At 51.3% G+C, this 18,026-nt stretch overlaps 2 protein-coding genes and 1 non-coding gene across 24 annotated transcripts in view; all 3 read left to right on the top strand.

Annotated features, from left to right (window-relative positions):
- The first annotated feature begins 346 nt into the window (after window positions 1-346).
- On the top strand, window positions 347-17,761 carry CWF19L1 (CWF19 like cell cycle control factor 1). The gene is made up of 14 exons (XM_051618685.1): window positions 347-436; window positions 998-1,082; window positions 1,651-1,729; window positions 4,306-4,407; window positions 5,321-5,535; window positions 7,073-7,191; window positions 7,851-7,935; window positions 8,813-8,953; window positions 11,850-11,961; window positions 13,543-13,622; window positions 14,467-14,676; window positions 15,448-15,567; window positions 16,644-16,741; window positions 17,535-17,761. Exons 1-14 carry the CDS (start codon window positions 414-416, stop codon window positions 17,677-17,679), a joined length of 1,614 nt encoding a protein of 537 aa, XP_051474645.1. The 5' UTR covers window positions 347-413; the 3' UTR covers window positions 17,680-17,761.
- LOC127384996 (small nucleolar RNA SNORA12) lies at window positions 15,136-15,277 on the top strand. Its single transcript, XR_007889559.1, has one exon. It is a non-coding gene; the product is annotated as a small nucleolar RNA SNORA12 (small nucleolar RNA).
- The window catches only part of CHUK (component of inhibitor of nuclear factor kappa B kinase complex), a 33,476-nt gene continuing 32,266 nt past the window's right edge, over window positions 16,817-18,026 (top strand). The window contains exon 1 of one of the 22 annotated variants that reach the window (XM_051618684.1): window positions 16,817-16,825. Coding sequence is in view for 1 of the 22 variants with exons in the window: in XM_051618660.1 (XP_051474620.1) it covers window positions 17,781-17,966 (186 nt within the window). In the remaining 21 variants the exon portion in view is untranslated. The other 21 variants (XM_051618675.1, XM_051618683.1, XM_051618682.1 and 18 more) reach the window with 21 other exon arrangements.

The raw sequence follows: 18,026 nt of genomic DNA, 5'->3' as shown, positions 1-18,026 counted from the left end.
TACCTGTCTGGTTAACGACGCACCAGTCCAGCACTTAACGCCCTGCAGCGCGGTCATTCTGAGTCCCGCTCAACGCCGCGGGAGAGGAGCGACAGGTGTTTCACCCCAGTCCTCGGGAGCCTCTCCCTGCTGGGGCCCTCCCGAGCCAACAGGGAGCGGCTCCGTGCGGGCTCCTGGCAGCTCCCTCAGCCCTGCGGGGCGCCAGCCGGGCTCGGGCACAACCCCAGCCCCGCCGCTCACCGGGGCGGGCCGATCGCTGCTGCCCACACACCCCGCGGCTCCCCGGAAGCGGCGGAGCGCTCGGGGCGGCGGACCGGAAGCGGCGGAGCGCTTGGGGCGGCGGACCGGAAGCGGCGGCGGCGGGAGGTTCGGGGCGCGGGCGCGGCTGCTGCTGCGGCTCCGGCACGTCCGCGATGGCGGCGGCGCCGCTGCGCGTGTGAGTGCGGCGGGACGGGACGGGGCGGAGCGGAGCGGGACGGGACGGGACGGGACGGGACGGGTCGGGACGGGGCGGGACGGGACGGGACGGGACAGGACGGGACGGGGCGGGACGGGTCGGGACGGGTCGGGACGGGGCGGGACGGGACGGGACGGAGCGGGACGGGACGGAGCGGGGCGGGACGGGACGGGGCGGAGCGGAGCGGAGCGGAGCGGGGCGGGACGGGACGGGACGGAGCGGGACGGGACGGGACGGGACGGGACGGAGCGGAGCGGGACGGAGCGGGACGGGACGGAGCGGGGCGGGACGGGACGGGGCGGGACGGGACGGGGCGGGACGGGACGGGACAGAGCGGGACGGGACGGGACGGGACGGAGCGGGACGGGACGGAGCGGGACGGGACGGAGCGGGACGGGACGGAGCGGAGCGGGACGGAGCGGGGCGGGACGGGACGGGACGGGACAGAGCGGGACGGAGCGGAGCGGGACGGGACGGGACAGAGAGGGACGGAGCGGGGCGGGGCGGCTGGGACGGCCGCTGAGGCGCCGTGTCTCGCAGTCTGGCTTGTGGCGACGTGGAGGGACGGCTGGAGACCCTCTTCGGGCGGGTCCGGGCCATCCAGGGCAAGAGCGGCCACTTCGACGTAAGGCTCCGGGGGGAGGTTTGGGCTCCTCGGCGGGGGTTCCCGTAGACACCCTTTGGGTGGGCGGGAGCGTTGGGATGGCTGACACGGGTGACACGGTGGGCGGGTTTGGCGTGGAAGCAGCCCTGAGGAGAAGGATGTCGGAGTCCTCTAGACAGTAAGTTAACCATGAGGTTAATGGGTGTCAGGAGGATGGGTCCAGACTCTTCTCAGTGGTGTTCAGTGGCAGGACAAGGGGCAATGGGCACAAGCTTGAAACACGGAAGGTTCAAGCTAAATATAAGGGAAAACTTATTTACTGTGTAAAGAAAAAGAGTAAGAGAGCCCTGGGACAGGAGCTGTGATTTGTGCGGGCAGAGCTGGGGAGAGCAGCAGCCTCTTTGTCTCCTCTAAACCCATGATTATGAAGTTTGAAACAGGAGGTGAAGCCAGACGGTCCTCTCTCCCACACCACTAAAATGCCTCTGCGGGGCCGCGCGTCGTGGCGTTGGGAGGGAGCCGCACAGGGGGGAAAGCTGCGGGTGTTCTGGCCCGGGCCAGATGGCAATTCTTTGTCTGATGTTTTTAGATGCTTTTGTGCGTTGGGAATTTTTTTGGCTCTACATCAGCGACAGAATGGGCAGAGTATCGCAGCGGGGCCAAGAGAGGTAAGGAAGGTGTTGTGGGGTGCTGTGACTGATGTCACTTACCATTTAACCACCTGCTTCACTGCTGCCGAGTGCAGAAGTGGCAGTTCAGTGGTGTAATGATAAAGCAGTTACCCTTCAGTAGGAAAATTCCACGCAGGAGGGAAAGAGGATAGCTTTGTTTTCAAACAAAACTCATTTCTGTCCTGCTCCCACACTTGGGAGCACAATGATGCTTGTGTCTAAGTGGCCTACCCACAGTTTGGGTTTCATGACCTATTCCTGAGTCATCTCTAGTCAGAGGACAGACACAGGATGCTGCTAATTGGTGTCAGAGTCTTCTCTCTCTCCTTGCCTGTATGTCTTATGGTCACACTTCTGTTCCTGCCATCACCTCCTCAAAGCTTCAGCCTGCAGGCTGCTGTGTGGGGCAGTCCTTGTTTCCCAACCTGGGTCTCCTGGGAGGCTGCATGTTTATGGTGCTTGGGTCAGCAGGCCATGGGATCCCAGCAAGCCTACTAGTGTGTAGCACTTCTTCTGCCACTCCTGGTTCTTCACTCAAGTTCACTAATGGTACCAAACTGGGAGGGCTGGTGACACTCCAGAGGGCTGTGCCCAGCTGGACAGCTGGGGCAGAGGGGAACCTAATGGGGTTCAACAAGGGCAAGTATACAGTCCTGCACTTTGGGAGGAACAATGCCACACATCAGTATAGATTAGGGGATGACCTGGAAAGCAGCCCTGAGGAGAAGGATGTCAGAGTCCTCTAGACAGTAAGTTAACCATGAGGTTAATGGGTGTCAGGAGGATGGGTCCAGACTCTTCTCAGTGGTGTTCAGTGGCAGGACAAGGGGCAATGGGCACAAGCTTGAAACATGGAAGGTTCAAGCTAAATATAAGGGAAAACTTATTTACTGTGTAAAGAAAAAGAGTAAGAGAGCCCTGGGACAGGCTGTCCAGAGAGGCTATGGAGTCTCTTCTTCTGGAGACATTCCAAACCCATCTGGATGTATTTCTGTGGGATCTACTGTAGGTGACCGTGCTCTAGCAGGGATTGGACTAGATGATCTGTAGAGGTCCCTTCTAACCCTGACCACCTTGTGATTCTCTTGCAGAAATTCCCCGTTGTCCCCTGTTCACACCCATGTTCATGCTTCCCCCCGACTCCTCCCTGCAGTGTGTAGCTGTGCTGTTATTCCCCTCCCTGCATTCAGGCCCAAGGAGAACAGAGGGAAAAGAGGTGCTGGTGGGCTAAACATCTGTGTTCTTCAGGCAGGGAGATCACAAGGCTTTCCAGAGGAGAGGATTTTGCCCTCCTGCAGCCCTTGTGCTGAAGATGTTTTCCTAGCCATGAATACAGAGAGTGCTCTGTGGACTTTTCTGCCTCTTTCCACACCCATCTTGTAAAACAGATGCTACTTCATGACCATTTGTGCTGTTCCTATTTTCTCCTTGGTGCTACTGTGGCTCTCGCCTCTGGCATGAGGTGAGCCAAAAAGGCACTGGCCCTCCTGCTTTCTGGTTCCTCTGTGCAGCTGCATCACCTCCCAGCTCTCCCCTGCTTGTTCCTGCATCTATGTAAGCCATCTGGGCAAAGATTGTCCCATTTGCTGCTTGTGGCTGAGGACTTACTGTGGCGAGGCATCTGCTGCCTTGTGTTCCTGTTGCTTTGAGAATGTCAGGAGAGTTGTTAATGGTTTAAACCTGGCTCTCCTGTATGTGCAGGGAGGAGAGTGGGTGTGAACAGCAAAGGCTTCCATGGACTTGCAGAGACTTCACTGCTCATGCTCACTTGAGCTGTCTTTAGCCTTTGAACTGTTGAAAATAAATCTGTAGCTTATAACCTCACCTATACAGACAGATACAAAATTCCTGTCCCTTCATTTTCGTTTGAAGCCATTCATAATGTTTTCAAGCTCAACCCTATGCTTGAAAGCAATCACCTGTACCTTCTGACTGTGGGAGCTGGAACGTCAAGCACCAGTTCCCCAGCAGCTGTAGCAGAGCTGCTGCTCTCCCTTCTTCACTAGGAAACTATTACTGGGTTTTGTTCAGTGAAAAATGGATTGTTTTGGAGCTGATCTTCTTGAGCAGGCAGTGGAGCAAGCTGTAGGTGAAGCAGAGGTTGTTCTCTGCCGGTGCTGTGGGATCTGTGGATACAGCAGGTGTGGGGAGTCACTGTGAGAGCAGGTTTCTTGTTCTGTGCTTCCTGCTTCTCAGCATGCTGCCAAGGAGTGGTGGTGGGGGCTGTAGGAATGGCTGGGACCTGCTCTGCTTCTCAGAAGTGTGGACTGGACTTCATAGAATCCCAGACTAGTTTGGGTAGCAAAGGACTTTAAAGACCATCCAGTTCCAACCCCCTGCATGGGCAGGGACACCTCTCACTAGACCAGGCTGCTCCAAGCCCCATCCGACCTGACCTTGAACACCCAAAAGGATGGGGCAGCTACAGCTTCCAGTATCTCACCACCCTCACAGTGAAGAATTTCCTCCTAATGTCTAACCTAAATCTTCCCTCTTCAAGTGTTGATCCCTTACCCCATGTGCTGATGTACTTAAACTGAAGCAGACAGAGTGCATGTGGTTTTCCTCCTCAGCTCCAATTCCAACCTATGTGCTTGGTGCTAATGACCAGGAGACTGTCAGCTGTTTCCCAGATGTCAGTGGCTGTGAATTAGCTGAGAACATCACCTATTTAGGTAAGGCTGCAGTTGATGTGTGATAAGGATGTGCATTTTCCCATGGTGCTTTTGTGAACCTTTTCTGATCTTCCCAGTTCAAAGTTCTTCCTTTTATTCTGAAAATGTTATGGTGGCACTTCTTATTCTGGGGTTCAGACTGGAGCTTGACTCTGTGTGGAAAGGGTGAAGCAATCTGCTATGTAAAATGTGAAAGAAAACCCTGATTTTTTTTTTGTTTTCTAACACTGAGCTTGCTTACCAAAAGGAATAGTGGTTGAAAGAGCCTGTTCTTTGAGAGTATCTTATTCTCAGAGCAGGCCTGTCATTGGGTGGGAAAGGTTTCCTACTTGAAGTATGATTTCTCTGTGCTCTGAAGCTGTCCTGGAGCAGAGACAAGAAATGTCATCTTTAAAGGTAACAAAGCTGCACCAAAGCTAAAAGGAAAAAGCAGTTCAAGAGGGACAGGGATATACTAGAGAAGGTCCAACAGAGGACAAAAGGATGATTAAGGGACTTGAACTTCTTTTTATAAGGAAAGGCTGTTCAGTCTGGAGAAGACTGAGAGGGGATCTTATTAATATCTGAAGGGTGGGTGTCAAGAAGAGGGGGTCAGTCTCTTCTCAGTGGTGCCCTGTGATAGGACGAGGGGCAGTGGACACAAACAGGATGGAACACAGGAAATTCCACCTCAACGTGAGAAAAAACTTTACTGTGAGGGTGATAGAGCCCTGGGACAGGCTGCCCAGAGAGGGTGTGGAGGCTCCTTCTCTGGAGACATTCCAAACCTATCTGGACATGTTCCTATGGGATCTGCTGTAGGTGATCTTGCTCTAGCAGGGTGTTGGACTAGATGATCTGCAGAGATCCCTTCCAAGCCCTAGCAAGAAATCACTTTCCAACATCTCAAGTGTGTGCTGGTGTGTCACCGCAGGCCGGCGAGGGCTCTACAGTGGCACCTCTGGGCTGCAGATCGCATACCTGAGTGGCACCGAGGCCCAAGGGGAGCCAGCTCCTGCCTACAGCTTCAGCTCAAAGGATGTGGCAGAACTGAAAACATCCTTGTTATCAACCCCCAATTTCAGAGGCGTGGATATCTTGCTGACATCCCCCTGGCCCAGAGGTGTGGGGACTTTTGCCAACAGTGCGGTAAGTGTCCTGTTTTCTGGTGGAATGGGGTTCCAGGTGGGTTTAACAAAGGACTGCCTTTCTGCTTGCTGTGACAAAAAAAAAACAAACAAAAAAGCTGAAAGTGAAAAATAGACAGCAAATGTTCTGGTTCTTCAGAGAAGAAGGACCCATGGGGAGGGAGGTTTGTGAAACTGGAGGGTGTTTGATCTGTCCCTACCTGAAAAATCAGAGTTAATAGATTTCTTTCATCACAAGAGTTGCTCTGAATTCAGTTCATTGCAGCTGCTGTGGAACAGTGCTGCTGGTTTCTGATGTGGAATGCTAAGGTCTAAGCATCTCCACTACCACTTGACATGAAGTAATTCTTCCTCCCCCCTTCAAAACTTCTTAAAATGTTTTGGTGTTTTCTATAAATAGCAGCTGTACTAAATGGTCTGGTTCATCCCTGTCTGGATTTTGAGGATGTTTCATTTGTGTCCAGTTTTCTGTTGCTCATGCTCCTCAACAGAAATGATTTTCCAGTCCTAAGCTCAGGTGATGCAAAATCTTCCTGGAGAACATGGCTGCACACCATGGCAAAAGGACACATTTTGCTTTCTCTCGTATCTTCTGACCTCCAAAAAAGAGATGATCCTCAGTCTGAAATAATCAAGAACCTTTCCCTGTCTTCCTCCACAGAAAAACCAACCCTACTAGCTGAGGGCGTTGCAGAGAAATAAGTTGTAGCGATGTTGTGGCTTCCCACAGGGAATCTCTGTAGTAGTTCCATTTATAATTCCACACTTGGCTTCCCTCAGCAGGAATTTTCTGAGAACTTACTCACTTGAGTTAACAGAGGAGTGTATTTACAGTGATTGTATTAAAATATGCATCATGTTGGATGTGTGCCTCCAACACACATCATGTGTGTTGGACAAAGCATCATGTGCTTTGTCACCTGAGCACTTCAGTGATAAGTCTTCCCCTGAAATCCTGTCACTCGAATGAAGCAGGAAGTTTGAGGAATGAACACTTCGGTCTCTTGCTCTTTGTCACCTGAAGTTGAGCTTTCAGCAAAAGTGATGTGAGGAGCTAAATTGCATGGTCTGCACCCAGGGGAATGGTTTGAAGCCTGCTCTTTGGTTGTGTTTTGATTGCTCAGGGATGGGAGCAGGATAAAATGTTGCTTCCTAAGCAAACCTCAGAGCTTTCCTATTGACTCATGCGCTAAAGCTCTGGCACTCCGGCCATGTGGTCAAAACTTAAGGATTTTGACATCTGTTGGTGTTTGCCCAGCTTGCTCTGTGCTGCTCTGGCTTCACAAGGGTGAGAGAAGAAAAATACTACAAATTTGGGTCCGTGATATGAATGGGTGCAAATCCTGAGTACCCAGGATGGAATAAATGAGTAGGCTTTGGTTGGTGACAAGAGATCCAGCCCTTTTGACTTTTTTTTTTCCACTTCCAGGGAATGGCAACCACTATAACCAGTCTCTTAAATTTCCAGCATGCAGTTCTGTATAGAACTGTTTAATTTCACTGCAGACTGACAAGTTTCTTTGGTTTGTATTTTGTAGGGAGAAATAGATACCAAGAAATGTGGCTCCAAGTTAATATCTGATCTAGCTGCAAGTCTCAAGCCAAGGTACCACTTTGCTGCCCTGGAAAAGGCCTATTATGAAAGACTGCCCTACAGGTTTGTAGGACCATGTGAAAGCTCATTTTCTAATAAGAGTTCAGTTTTTAAAGAACACAGGAGGACGACTTTAAAATAATTTTGGGAAGTTGGGAAGTCATCCAGCTGCAACACAGGATCAAAATGGTTTCTTAGATACATCTCATGACCATAATTGCTGCTGCCTCAAACTGTGCAGTAGCTGCCAATACTTGTCTGAGTACCTTGCTGTGAATCTGAGGCCATGTTAGTTGTATTTAAACATTGTTCAGGCTAATTCAGGGTTGTGTCTGCAAATGTATTGTGGAAAAGCTCTTGTGTGGTGAAGAGATTGGTGTCTTCAGCCATAACTTGGTGTATAAAATGTGACCAGTGACACAAGGTGGGTGTCAGAACAACCTACAACTAAAACTAAGGCTGTTGTGCTAGTGTTTGGTAAGATTCCTTGCCATAGGAAACGCCTCAAAGGTGTAGCTGTTCTTCACCCAATAAATTGTCCTCTCATCTCTGGACTGCAGTGAGATGTCATCTGGGTCTGTGCAGCTGTTTCATCTCACAAGTCTGTCCTCAAGCCTCCTTCCTAGCCAAAGCCTGTATGTGGCCAACATGCTGTCTGATAAGCTTCATGGAGGGCTTTTCTCTGGTACATACCAGTACAATTGTGTTTTGCTTCCTTACAGGAACCACACAGTGCTACAGGAGGCCCCACAGCATGTGAGCAGGTTTATTGCGCTTGCTGATGTTGGCAATACAAGCAAGAAAAAGGTATTGACACTCTCTAATCTTTCTTCATGTCTCAAGTAGAAGGAGCAGGGCAGTAGGCCCAGCTTTGGCTTGCTAGAGGACAGTGTTGATCACTTCCCAGCTTGACTGAGCTGGAGGGATCTGTCTTGCCTGAGTGATAGGTACCATTTACCTGTTATATCAGAAAGGAAAAGGCTGCAAGATGTGTTCTGAGGCACCGTGGTTCTTTTCTACCTGTTCAGATGGCATTTAGCTGTGAAGGCAGCTACAGAGGAAGGTGGTTAGAAAGCTGCCACTCCTTCCTCTTGCCCAGCTACTTTCCATGTTTTCTGTCCACATGGCCTGCTTTAAGAAGGGAGCAAAATTCCAAAGGAGGCCTTACAGATCACTGGAGATAACTTCTGGGATGTGAAGAGAGTTGCTGGTCATTGTTTTTGTTGGATTAGTTTTTTGGTTTTAATTTGTTCTCTCTCCCCTTAAGAAAGTTTCAGATTATTGGTATAGAAGGACAGGTTGCTAGTGATTGAGTAGGCACAGGAACTGGGTCTGGTAACAAAAACAGATCCAGGAGTTCTGGACAGGAAGAAGGCCTGGAAACAGGCAAGGATCAATTCTTTTTCAAGTAGGATGTCCTGCTGCTTTTCAAAAAGATCTTTCCTTACAGTAAAAGGAATGACCAGTGGAAGCACCCCATGAACACCTGGTTGCACTGGGTGTAAGTCAGGCACGGGAAGTGTGTTTTTCATGTCCTGCCATAGCTTCAACGTGGATTTGCTTAGTTCCTGCAGTGCTCAGTTGTGTGTTGCCATTTCAGGGTGGCTTAGTTCACAGCTGACCTCTTCAGACTTGCAGTCATGGCAAAAGCTTCTTTCACTTGAGCCATATCTCTTTGTTCTAGTACCTCTATGCCTTCAGCATTGTGCCCATGAGCTCCATGGACCCTGCAGAGCTGGTTAAACAGCCACAGGACGTCACCGAAAATCCCTACCGAAAATCCCAGAAGGAGGCACAGAAGACCAGAGCACCCCTGTGCGCAGAGGTACCGTCTCTTCCATGTGTGTGCTCTGGTTTCACTCTGGGTGTTCAGGGAGCTTAGAAGAGTGTTTGGTTCTCACCTTGCACTGCTGTCCAAAGCACTTCAGGGTTCTGTGTCAACTATTTATATCAACCAAATTATATAGGTGCAATTCCAATGGCATTTTGTTACAGTTTGTGCCTTCTTAAGCCACCCGTGTCCTGGGCTGTATCCTGGCAGTGTGACCAGCAGGACCAGGGAGGGGATTGTCCCCCTCTGCTCTGGGAAGACACCCCTGTGGGGCTGGGTCCAGCTCTGGAGTCCCCAACACAAGAAGGACATAAAGATGTTGGAGTGAGTCTAGAGAAGACCACGAAGATGAGCAACCTGATCTAGTTACAGATGTCCCTGCTCACTGCAAGGGGTTGGACTAGGTGGTCTTTAAAGGTCCTTCCCACGCAAACCATTCTATGGTTCTTCATGCAGGTCTGCGTGGTGATGCTGTAGTTAGATCTACTTGCTTGTCAGGACTGTTCCCTATGGGCATCTCAGCACACATGGTCTTATTCTTTCTCAGCTTGAAGACTTAAAAGTTGTCCTTGGCATTTGGCTTTATTTTCTTCATCAGACTGTTGACTACCCAGGTGCCAGCACCAATGGTGTATTTCCTCTGCATCCTTCAGTGCTGGTGAGCTGTGTTGGGTACAGCTGATTTTTTTTTCCACAAGTGTCCTAAGTTAACACCTTTGTGCTGCTCTAAATATTGCTTGCTTGCCACCTGAGGCTAGAAGGCTTCCTTCCTGGGGCTTGATGACTCAGCTGTTGGTCTCAGAAGATTTGAAATTACCAACTTTATAATTTGATCGCCAGGCAAGTGGTTTGTGTTCATCAGTGGAGAGAATCAGATTATTTCCCCCTTAAGTGTCATGGGATACTTGGCTAATGTGGATGTGTGAATAGTTGTGCCTAATACCATAGAATCATAAAATGGTTTGGGTTGGAGGGACCTTAAAGATCATCTAGTTCCAAACCCCTGCATGGGCAGGGACACCTCCCACCAGACCAGGCTGCTCCAAGCCCCATCCAACCTGCCCTTCAACACTGCCAGGGATGGGCAGCCACAGGTTCTCTCTGGGCAGCCTGGGCCAGTGTCTCACCACCCTCACAGTGAAGAATCTAGTCATGTCTCACCTCAGTCTCCCCTCTTCCAGTTTTAATCCATTCCCTCTCGTCCCATCCCTCCCTGCCCTTGTCCAAAATCCCTCCCCAGCTTTCCTGGAGCCCCTTCAGGCACTGGAAGGTGCTCTAAGGTCTCCCTGGAGCCTTCTCTTCTCCAGGCTGAACACCCCAACTCTCTCAGCCTGTCTCCAGAGCAGAGCTGCTCCAGCCCTCTGAGCATCTCTGTGGCCTCCTCTGGACTCCTAATTACAATATCTTAATGTAATATAGAGAAACCTAATTGAGAAATCCCTGATGGCAGGGAATCACAGAATCATCAGAGTTGGAAGGGACCTCTAGAGCTCATTGTGTCCAACTCCCCCACTAAAGCAGGATCCCCTGGAGTGCATCCAGGGGGGTCTTGAATGTCTCCAGAGAAGGAGACTACAGAACCTTCCTGGGCAGCCTGTCCCAGGGCTCTGTCAACCTCGTCATAAAGAAGTTTTACCTCATGTTCAGATGGAACTTCCTATGTTCCAGTTTATGTCCATTGCCCCCTGTCCTGTTGCTGGGCTGACTCCATCCTCCTTACACTCGCTCCTTAGATATTTATAGACATTAATAAGGTCTCCCCTCAGCCTTCTCTTCTCCAGGCTGAACAGTCCCAGCTCTCTCAGCCTTTCCTCATAAGGGAGATGTTCCAATCCCGCAGTCATCTTTGTTGCCCACCCTGGACTCTCTCCAGCAGTTCCCTGTCTCTCTTGAACTGGGGAGCCCAGAACTGGTCCTAGTTCTTGAGATGTGGCCTCACCAGAGCTGTTTGCCATCCTCTTGCCAAGTGCTTTATTCTTCAGCATTAAAGCCTTCTGATGGCATTTTGCCCTACATGACAATTCAGTCAAATACTTTCAGCCTCTTTTTCTAAGAAATACAGACATTCTCTTTGGCACTGGCTGTCAAGTGTAAAACCAGAGACAACAATGCTCTTGATTCCCTCCCGCTCCCACCCAGGTAGGGAAAGGAGAGAGAGATTGAAAAAGAGAGGCTTTCCAGATTGAAAACTAAACTAGACAGCTTTAATTAAACACTAATCATAAAAGAAAATATGTAAAATTATATACAAATGTGTTCAGGAATGTGCAAACCCCTCTTGCCTCCCCCCACCTCCAAAACTCCCCCGGTATTTCCTGAGCTGTGAGCAGCCCCAAAATGTCCTGGAGCTGCTGGAGAGAGGGCAGAGCAGACAGGAGCTGAGGGGAGAGTGATGAGGGGCAGGGATGCACAGGCCTGGAGATGAACACATGAAGTCCTCTCTGGATGCTGGCCATGGACAGGAGAGAGAATTTCCCTTCTGTGATCCCTGAATTTATACTGATAATTACATATATGGGATGGGATCATCTGTCTGGCCAATCTTCCCCTCTCTCTAGTCCTCTCCTCCCTGTGGGAGGGTTGCAGATATGACTCTTCTGCTCCTTTAGTGTGTGAAGCAGCAGATTCAACAAGCAGAGCATGGTCCCTCACCAGTAACTATAAATGTTAGAGCGTCACCAGTGCACTGGCTGGAGAACTTGCTGCTACTTTCAGCAAGTGGCTGCTTAAAAGAGAGTTCACTGAAGGAAAAAAAATCAGTAAAAAGAAAATTGGCTTCATCCTGGCTCAAACCAGGACAACAGCTCCTCATGAAAAAGCTAATTCTTGGATGTACTGTGACTCTCTGTGATGCAGTTATAATGGGCTTTGGTCTTCATTTTCTGAACAGGAAGAACCAGCTTGTCAGTTTTTCTTTGATTTGAACAAGCATCAGGGAAAGAAACGTCCCTCAGATGGGAAAGAGAGAGGGAACTCCCAACCTAAACAAGCCAGAAAACCCCGTAAGTATGCAGGTGCTCCTCCAGTAAGTATCCCTGGGCTCTTGCAGTGAAGTATTGGACCATCTCACTCTTCATTTGTCTCATGCTGTTGAGCTGTGTGTGTCAGCTTGCCAATGTGCTCTGTCACTGTGCTAGATGCTGTGGGAATACAGAGGAACGAAGGGTCCCTTGTTTCCTACACAGCTGAAAATAAAGTCAAAAGCACATTTTAAAAGCTAGTTGGATCTGTGGTGTTGTAGTTGGACTGATGCCATTTACTCTGTGGACCCAGCTGGCCTCCGTATGTGACAACAGGCTGTTCCACAGAGCAACACACTTCCACTCAGAGGGAATGCATGAGACAGAAGTTCTGTGCTGCGAGTTCCCAAAGTATTAATCAGCTATGAAGGGAAGAAGCCCTTCAGTTACCTTTGTATTTCTGTGTTGTATATCCCCTTGGAGTTTGTCTGACTTGAAGAAATTGACATGAAACTTTTAAGCATTGCGACTTGTCAGTGAGAGTGTTACTGCAAGCATGGATCTTTATAAATGTTGGTCTCAGTTATAAAGAAATTTGGGCTTCAAATGTAGGCAAATGTAGGCGTCAGCCTCCCCTTTTGTTTCTGTGAAAGCTCTTCCCACTGCCAGCAGGTAAGAAGACTTTCTTCAGAAGCGCCTCTGGTAGGTAAATCTGGTTGCCTTTGTTCTATGAGACTAACTTGTTCAGTTTTTATATATTAGATTTCCAAATGCTTTGCATAGTCCTTCCACGTAATGGTTCCATGGGCTGAATTTCTTTGTGCTCAACTGAGTGCAGTATCAGTTCTCTGTCTGTGTGCAGAGGCACAACTGGCTGTGATGGCAGTCAGTTTTGATGAAAGAATGAATATCTGTGTGGGTTTTTTTGTTTTCTTATATTTCTGTATAACTTCCAAAGTCTTCTGGAACTTGATGTCACATGAACAGAGCCTGGTTACACTGTTGTGCTGAGAAACGAGCTCTAGAACTGAATGTTTGGTTTCCCACGGTTCTTGGGGGAGCCCTGTCATGGTTATTGCCTTTGCAAAGCTGCTTATCTACTCTTGCAAGCAGCCTGGAGAGGGTTTGGGTATAGTGTCCAACCCTAAGGAGAAGCTTGGCTTAGCACTGCCCTCCACTCACGTGAAAGATTAGCTCAGGTACCACAGTTTGGGTGTAAATCCAGGTGTTCTGAGTGTGGTGACTAGGCCAGAACTGCCAGGTGTGTTTGACAGCATCTGTCATTGTCTGTACCTATGCAGTAATTTTACCTGGTTTTGATTTGTTTCTTTAAATTTACTGGGGCTTTCTTATTAGTGAGCTGTAACCACTAAATTCCTGGAATTAGTGTTCTTCCATCAAATGACAGTCAGCAAGGGTGTGACTCCTGCCACCTCCTCTCTTGTTGGAATTTCCTAGAGGCACCATCAGCTCCCAGCAGTCATGTCTTTCTGACATATTCAGCACTTTATCAACTGGGAAGGGAGGCTGGAAAAGAACTGATCTTCCAGATCTTGTTCCCTTCCTTGTTCTGACAAATCAGCCTTGTGCTAACACTTGTTTCTCTTTCCTCTCTCAATAAAGCACAGCCCACGGGGCCCTGCTGGTTCTGCCTTGCCAGCCCAGAGGTTGAGAAGCACTTGGTTGTTAGTATTGGCACTCATGTAAGTACCTGTAGCAACTTTAAATCTTAAAAAAACCACACAAACCTAATTTGAAGCTGACTCTTGGTTTTGTGTTCAGTTTCTGCACATCTCCCTACAAAAGGCAGAATTATATAAATAAAGTATTTTAAATAATGAAGCATAGCCCAGATTTGCTCCAGCAGGAGAGATGGACGAGCGTGCCAGAACACTTTTTGCTGTGCCAGCCCCTCACGGTCTGCTTATGTTACTGGCAGAACTTTTCCAGCATGAACTCAGTGTAAAGTGGGATCTGCTTTGAAAGGATGTGCTGTCTGGAGTGAAGCCAGAGCTCCCTGGGGTGATTTAGTTCAATTTTGTTATGCATAGATTAAACAGGAGAGAAGGTACCTTGCAAGTCAACATCTTAAAGTACATCTTGGAGGTTAATTCAGTCATTGATAGAGTCACTTTCCTTAAAGTTCTTGCTCCTATATAGTTTAATCCACTTCAGACTGTGACAGGGACAGGTTTGTCCATGGTCTTATTTTAAAAGCTGTTAGCAATTTTCAGGTACAGTTTCTTGTCCTGGTAAGAAAGTCTAGCCACAATGGTGAAGTTAACTCAGCTGCTGACAAAGCATTCTCTGGCATTCAATAATTTCTATTTTTGTTGTCCTTTAGCAGTCCCTCTCTCATTTTTCTAGTAATTAATAAATTGCTAATAAATAATCTCTTAGAAGTGACATGGAGGAGAAGACTTCCCTGTTTCTGAGGCAGAATTGCTAGGCTGGAGGACACTCAGTGCAGTCAGGGAGGGAATTTCTACAGCAGGGTGATGAATTGGTACTTGCAGCGAGTAACTGGTGTGTATCATTTCACTCTAGTGCTACCTCGCCTTGGCAAAAGGTGGCTTGTTGCCTGATCACGTCTTGATTTTGCCTATTGGGCACTATCAGTCAGTGGTTGACTTGTCCTCAGAGGTGGTGGAAGAAGTGACCAAGTACAAATCTGCCCTAAAGGAATTTTTCAGAAGCAAGGGAAAGAGATACGTCCTATTTGAAAGAAACTATAGGAGTCAGCATCTGCAGTTACAGGTACGGTTTTAGTGGCACCCTGGGAGAATGTAAACTTGTACTTATGATGCAAAGGAACTGAGAGAGAAAGCTCACCTGCAAATTTCTTTATTCTGTGCCTTCCCAGAGCGTGCAGAGAAGTCATCTTACCCCACAGATAGAGCCAGAGCAAAAGTAAAACCAGGGTGCTGGTTCTGCCACATTTAATTCTTCCTGTTCCAGCAGCACAGCGCACGGGCTGTGTTGAGTGGGTGAGGAAAAGTTTTCCCGTGTGGAAGCAGTAAAAAGCCTGTGAGGTTTTCAGAGAAGTTGCAAGACTGTGCTCTGCCTCTGCTGGCTCACAATAGCACATGAACCACTGTGCTCACATTTGTCACTGAAGTAGGCTGAACATCTAAGGATAGATGCAGAACTCTGGTTGTTGCCCACCAGGACCAGATCTTTCATTATTTCTTTGTTGGTGTTACTGTGTGTTGGGTTTATTGTGGTGGTTTCTGTATTTGGCAGATCTGTAACTGTGTCAGAGCAGCCTTAAACCACCACAGAAATCAGAAAGGAGATGGCTGTGCTGAGAACTTTTTCAAGCTTTTAGTTTTCAGCTTTTTGTCTGTCTCCTACAGAAAAAAATCTCATAAGTTTAAGCCTGTACAGAGAGGTGCTCACCTCTCTGGTTTGATGATGCTGAGAGGTACTGAGGAGTGTACCAGCTCCAGTGATGGACTGATTGTTTTCTGCAAGTGGTTTGTTTTGTCTTTTTTTTCTTCTTATGGAAATATTGTTATCCCTCTCAAGGTGATTCCTGTACCGTTGGAGCACTGTACTTCTGAAGACATTAAAGAGTCCTTTATCACACAGGCACAGGAACAGCAGATTGAATTATTAGAAATCCCAGAGCACTCAGACATCACGCAAGTATGAAACCTGTCACTTTCCCTCTGTCCTCCAGGCTGCTGTTTCCCTCTGAGGTCACTGTGTGGTAGGCTTAAGCTATTGGAGATAGACCTTTGTAGACTTGATTTGGCAATATGCCAGATATGTTCTCCCCTGGGTGAAGTTCCTGTGAGCAACAGATGTGTTGCTTATCTCAAAAGCTTTAGAGGTGTCAGTAAGGCTTGCTGAATTCATTCCTTCTGGATACCAGATTCCAACCCTCTTTTCAGTGTCTCTGCACATCAGGTAGTTTTAGGTTCCCTTTGACTCAAATTTGAAAGGAGTCTTCCTGTTCTGTTAGAGAAATGAGTCAGTAGTGACATGGGTTTGGTTTTTTGTTCGTGCTCAGTGGTCCCAGGGAGACCTGAGCTGCAGCAGGAGCCAGAAATAGCGTTATGTGTGCACTTGTCTGGAAGCCATTGCAGCTTTTGATACCCGTGTTGGTCAGCTCAGAGACCGATTTCTCAGCCAAGAAATGTGCATGTTTGTCTCTTCTCCCAAGTTACATGTGATCGGACAAGAGGAAATGGCCTCAATTGCCAGGGGAGGTTTAGATTGGATACTAGGAACAATTTATTCACAGAGAGGGTTGTCAGGCCCTGGCCCAGGCTGCCCAGGGCAGGGGGGGAGTCCCCATCCCTGGAGGAATTTCAAAGCCCTGGAGATGGTGCTGAGGGACACGGGGCAGGGGTGGCCTTGGCAGGGCGGGGTTAGTGCTTGGACTGGATGGTCTTAAAGGTCTTTTCCAACCCAGACAATTCCATAATTCTATGATGCAGTCTCTTCATGTGCTTTTCTTGGTATGGGAAGACTCGGCTCAGGCTGAGAGTGACCAGCACAGCCTGGCTGGCTCATTTCTGTAGTGGTGGCTGCAGAAGTCTGACAGCCAGACACAGTTTGGCATCTTCGCGTTGGTCGGTTTGTTTTCTGGAGTTTCCCTCTCAACAGAAACACCTCTCCGGTTTGGAGACATCAGACCGGGCTTCCTGCAGGCAGGCAGAACTGGCAGGAGGGTCTGGGGGTGCTGGGTTGTCCCCCTAACCGCCCCCACCCCGCAGGTGGTGCCGTCGGGAACACCCTACTTCTACGTGGAGCTGGACACGGGGCAGAAACTTTTCCACCGCATCCGCGGCCGCTTCCCGCTGCAGTTCGGCAGGTCGGGCCCCTCCCCCGTGTAACCCCCTCCCCGCTCTCCCGCCGGTGCCGCGGGCGGCGCGTGCCGGGCGGTGCTTGCAGGGCGGTGCGTGACGCGGGCGGTGCGTGCAGGGCGGTGCGTGGCGCGGGCGGTGCGTGCAGGGCGGTGCTTGCAGGGCGGTGCGTGGCGCGGGCGGTGCGTGCAGGGCGGTGCTTGCAGGGCGGTGCGTGGCGCGGGCGGTGCTTGCAGGGCGGTGCTTGCAGGGCGGTGCTTGCAGGGCGGTGCGTGACGCGGGCGGTGCGTGGCGCGGGCGGTGCGTGCAGGGCGGTGCGTGACGCGGGCGGTGCGTGCAGGGCGGTGCGTGGCGCGGGCGGTGCTTGCAGGGCGGTGCTTGCAGGGCGGTGCGTGGCGCGGGCGGTGCGTGCAGGGCGGTGCGTGACGCGGGCGGTGCGTGGCGCGGGCGGTGCGTGCAGGGCGGTGCGTGACGCGGGCGGTGCGTGCAGGGCGGTGCGTGGCGCGGGCGGTGCTTGCAGGGCGGTGCTTGCAGGGCGGTGCGTGGCGCGGGCGGTGCGTGCAGGGCGGTGCGTGCAGGGCGGTGCGTGACGCGGGCGGTGCGTGGCGCGGGCGGTGCTTGCAGGGCGGTGCGTGGCGCGGGCGGTGCTTGCAGGGCGGTGCTTGCAGGGCGGTGCGTGCAGGGCGGTGCGTGGCGCGGGCGGTGCTTGCAGGGCGGTGCGTGGCGCGGGCGGTGCGTGGCGCGGGCGGTGCTTGCAGGGCGGTGCGTGCAGGGCGGTGCGTGACGCGGCGGTGCTTGCAGGGCGGTGCTGGCCAGCCCGGCGCTGCTGCGGCTGCCGGAGCGCGCGGACTGGCGGCGCTGCGCGGCGGGCCGGGAGGAGGAGGCGGCGCAGGCCCGCGCCTTCCGCCAGGCCTTCCAGCCCTTCGACTTCACCCTCCGCGACTGATGGTGACGACGCCGATGACGGTGCCGGAGGGGGCGGGCGGGCGCGCGCGGATGACGCGGCAATAAAGGCGGAGTCCCCGGTGGCGGCGAGTGGCTGCGGCGATGGAGCGGGGCGGCCCGCCCGGGCCCGGCGGGTCCGCGGAGCGGGGCGGGCTCGGCGGCGCGGCGGAGCGGGCCCCGGGCGGGGCGGCGCTGCGGGGGCAGCCGGCGGGCGGCTGCGGGCCCTGGGAGATGCGCGACCGCCTGGGCACCGGCGGCTTCGGCAACGTCTGTCTGTACCAGCACCAGGTGGGGCGGCGGGAGCGGGGCCGGGCGGCGGGAGGGCCGGGCCGGGGCGGCTGACGTCGC

Source organism: Apus apus, chromosome 4, assembly GCF_020740795.1.
Source record: "Apus apus isolate bApuApu2 chromosome 4, bApuApu2.pri.cur, whole genome shotgun sequence".
Lineage (NCBI taxonomy): Eukaryota > Metazoa > Chordata > Aves > Apodiformes > Apodidae > Apus > Apus apus.
Note: the sequence above shows the minus strand (reverse complement) of the source record. Positions and strands in the feature narration are given on the sequence as shown.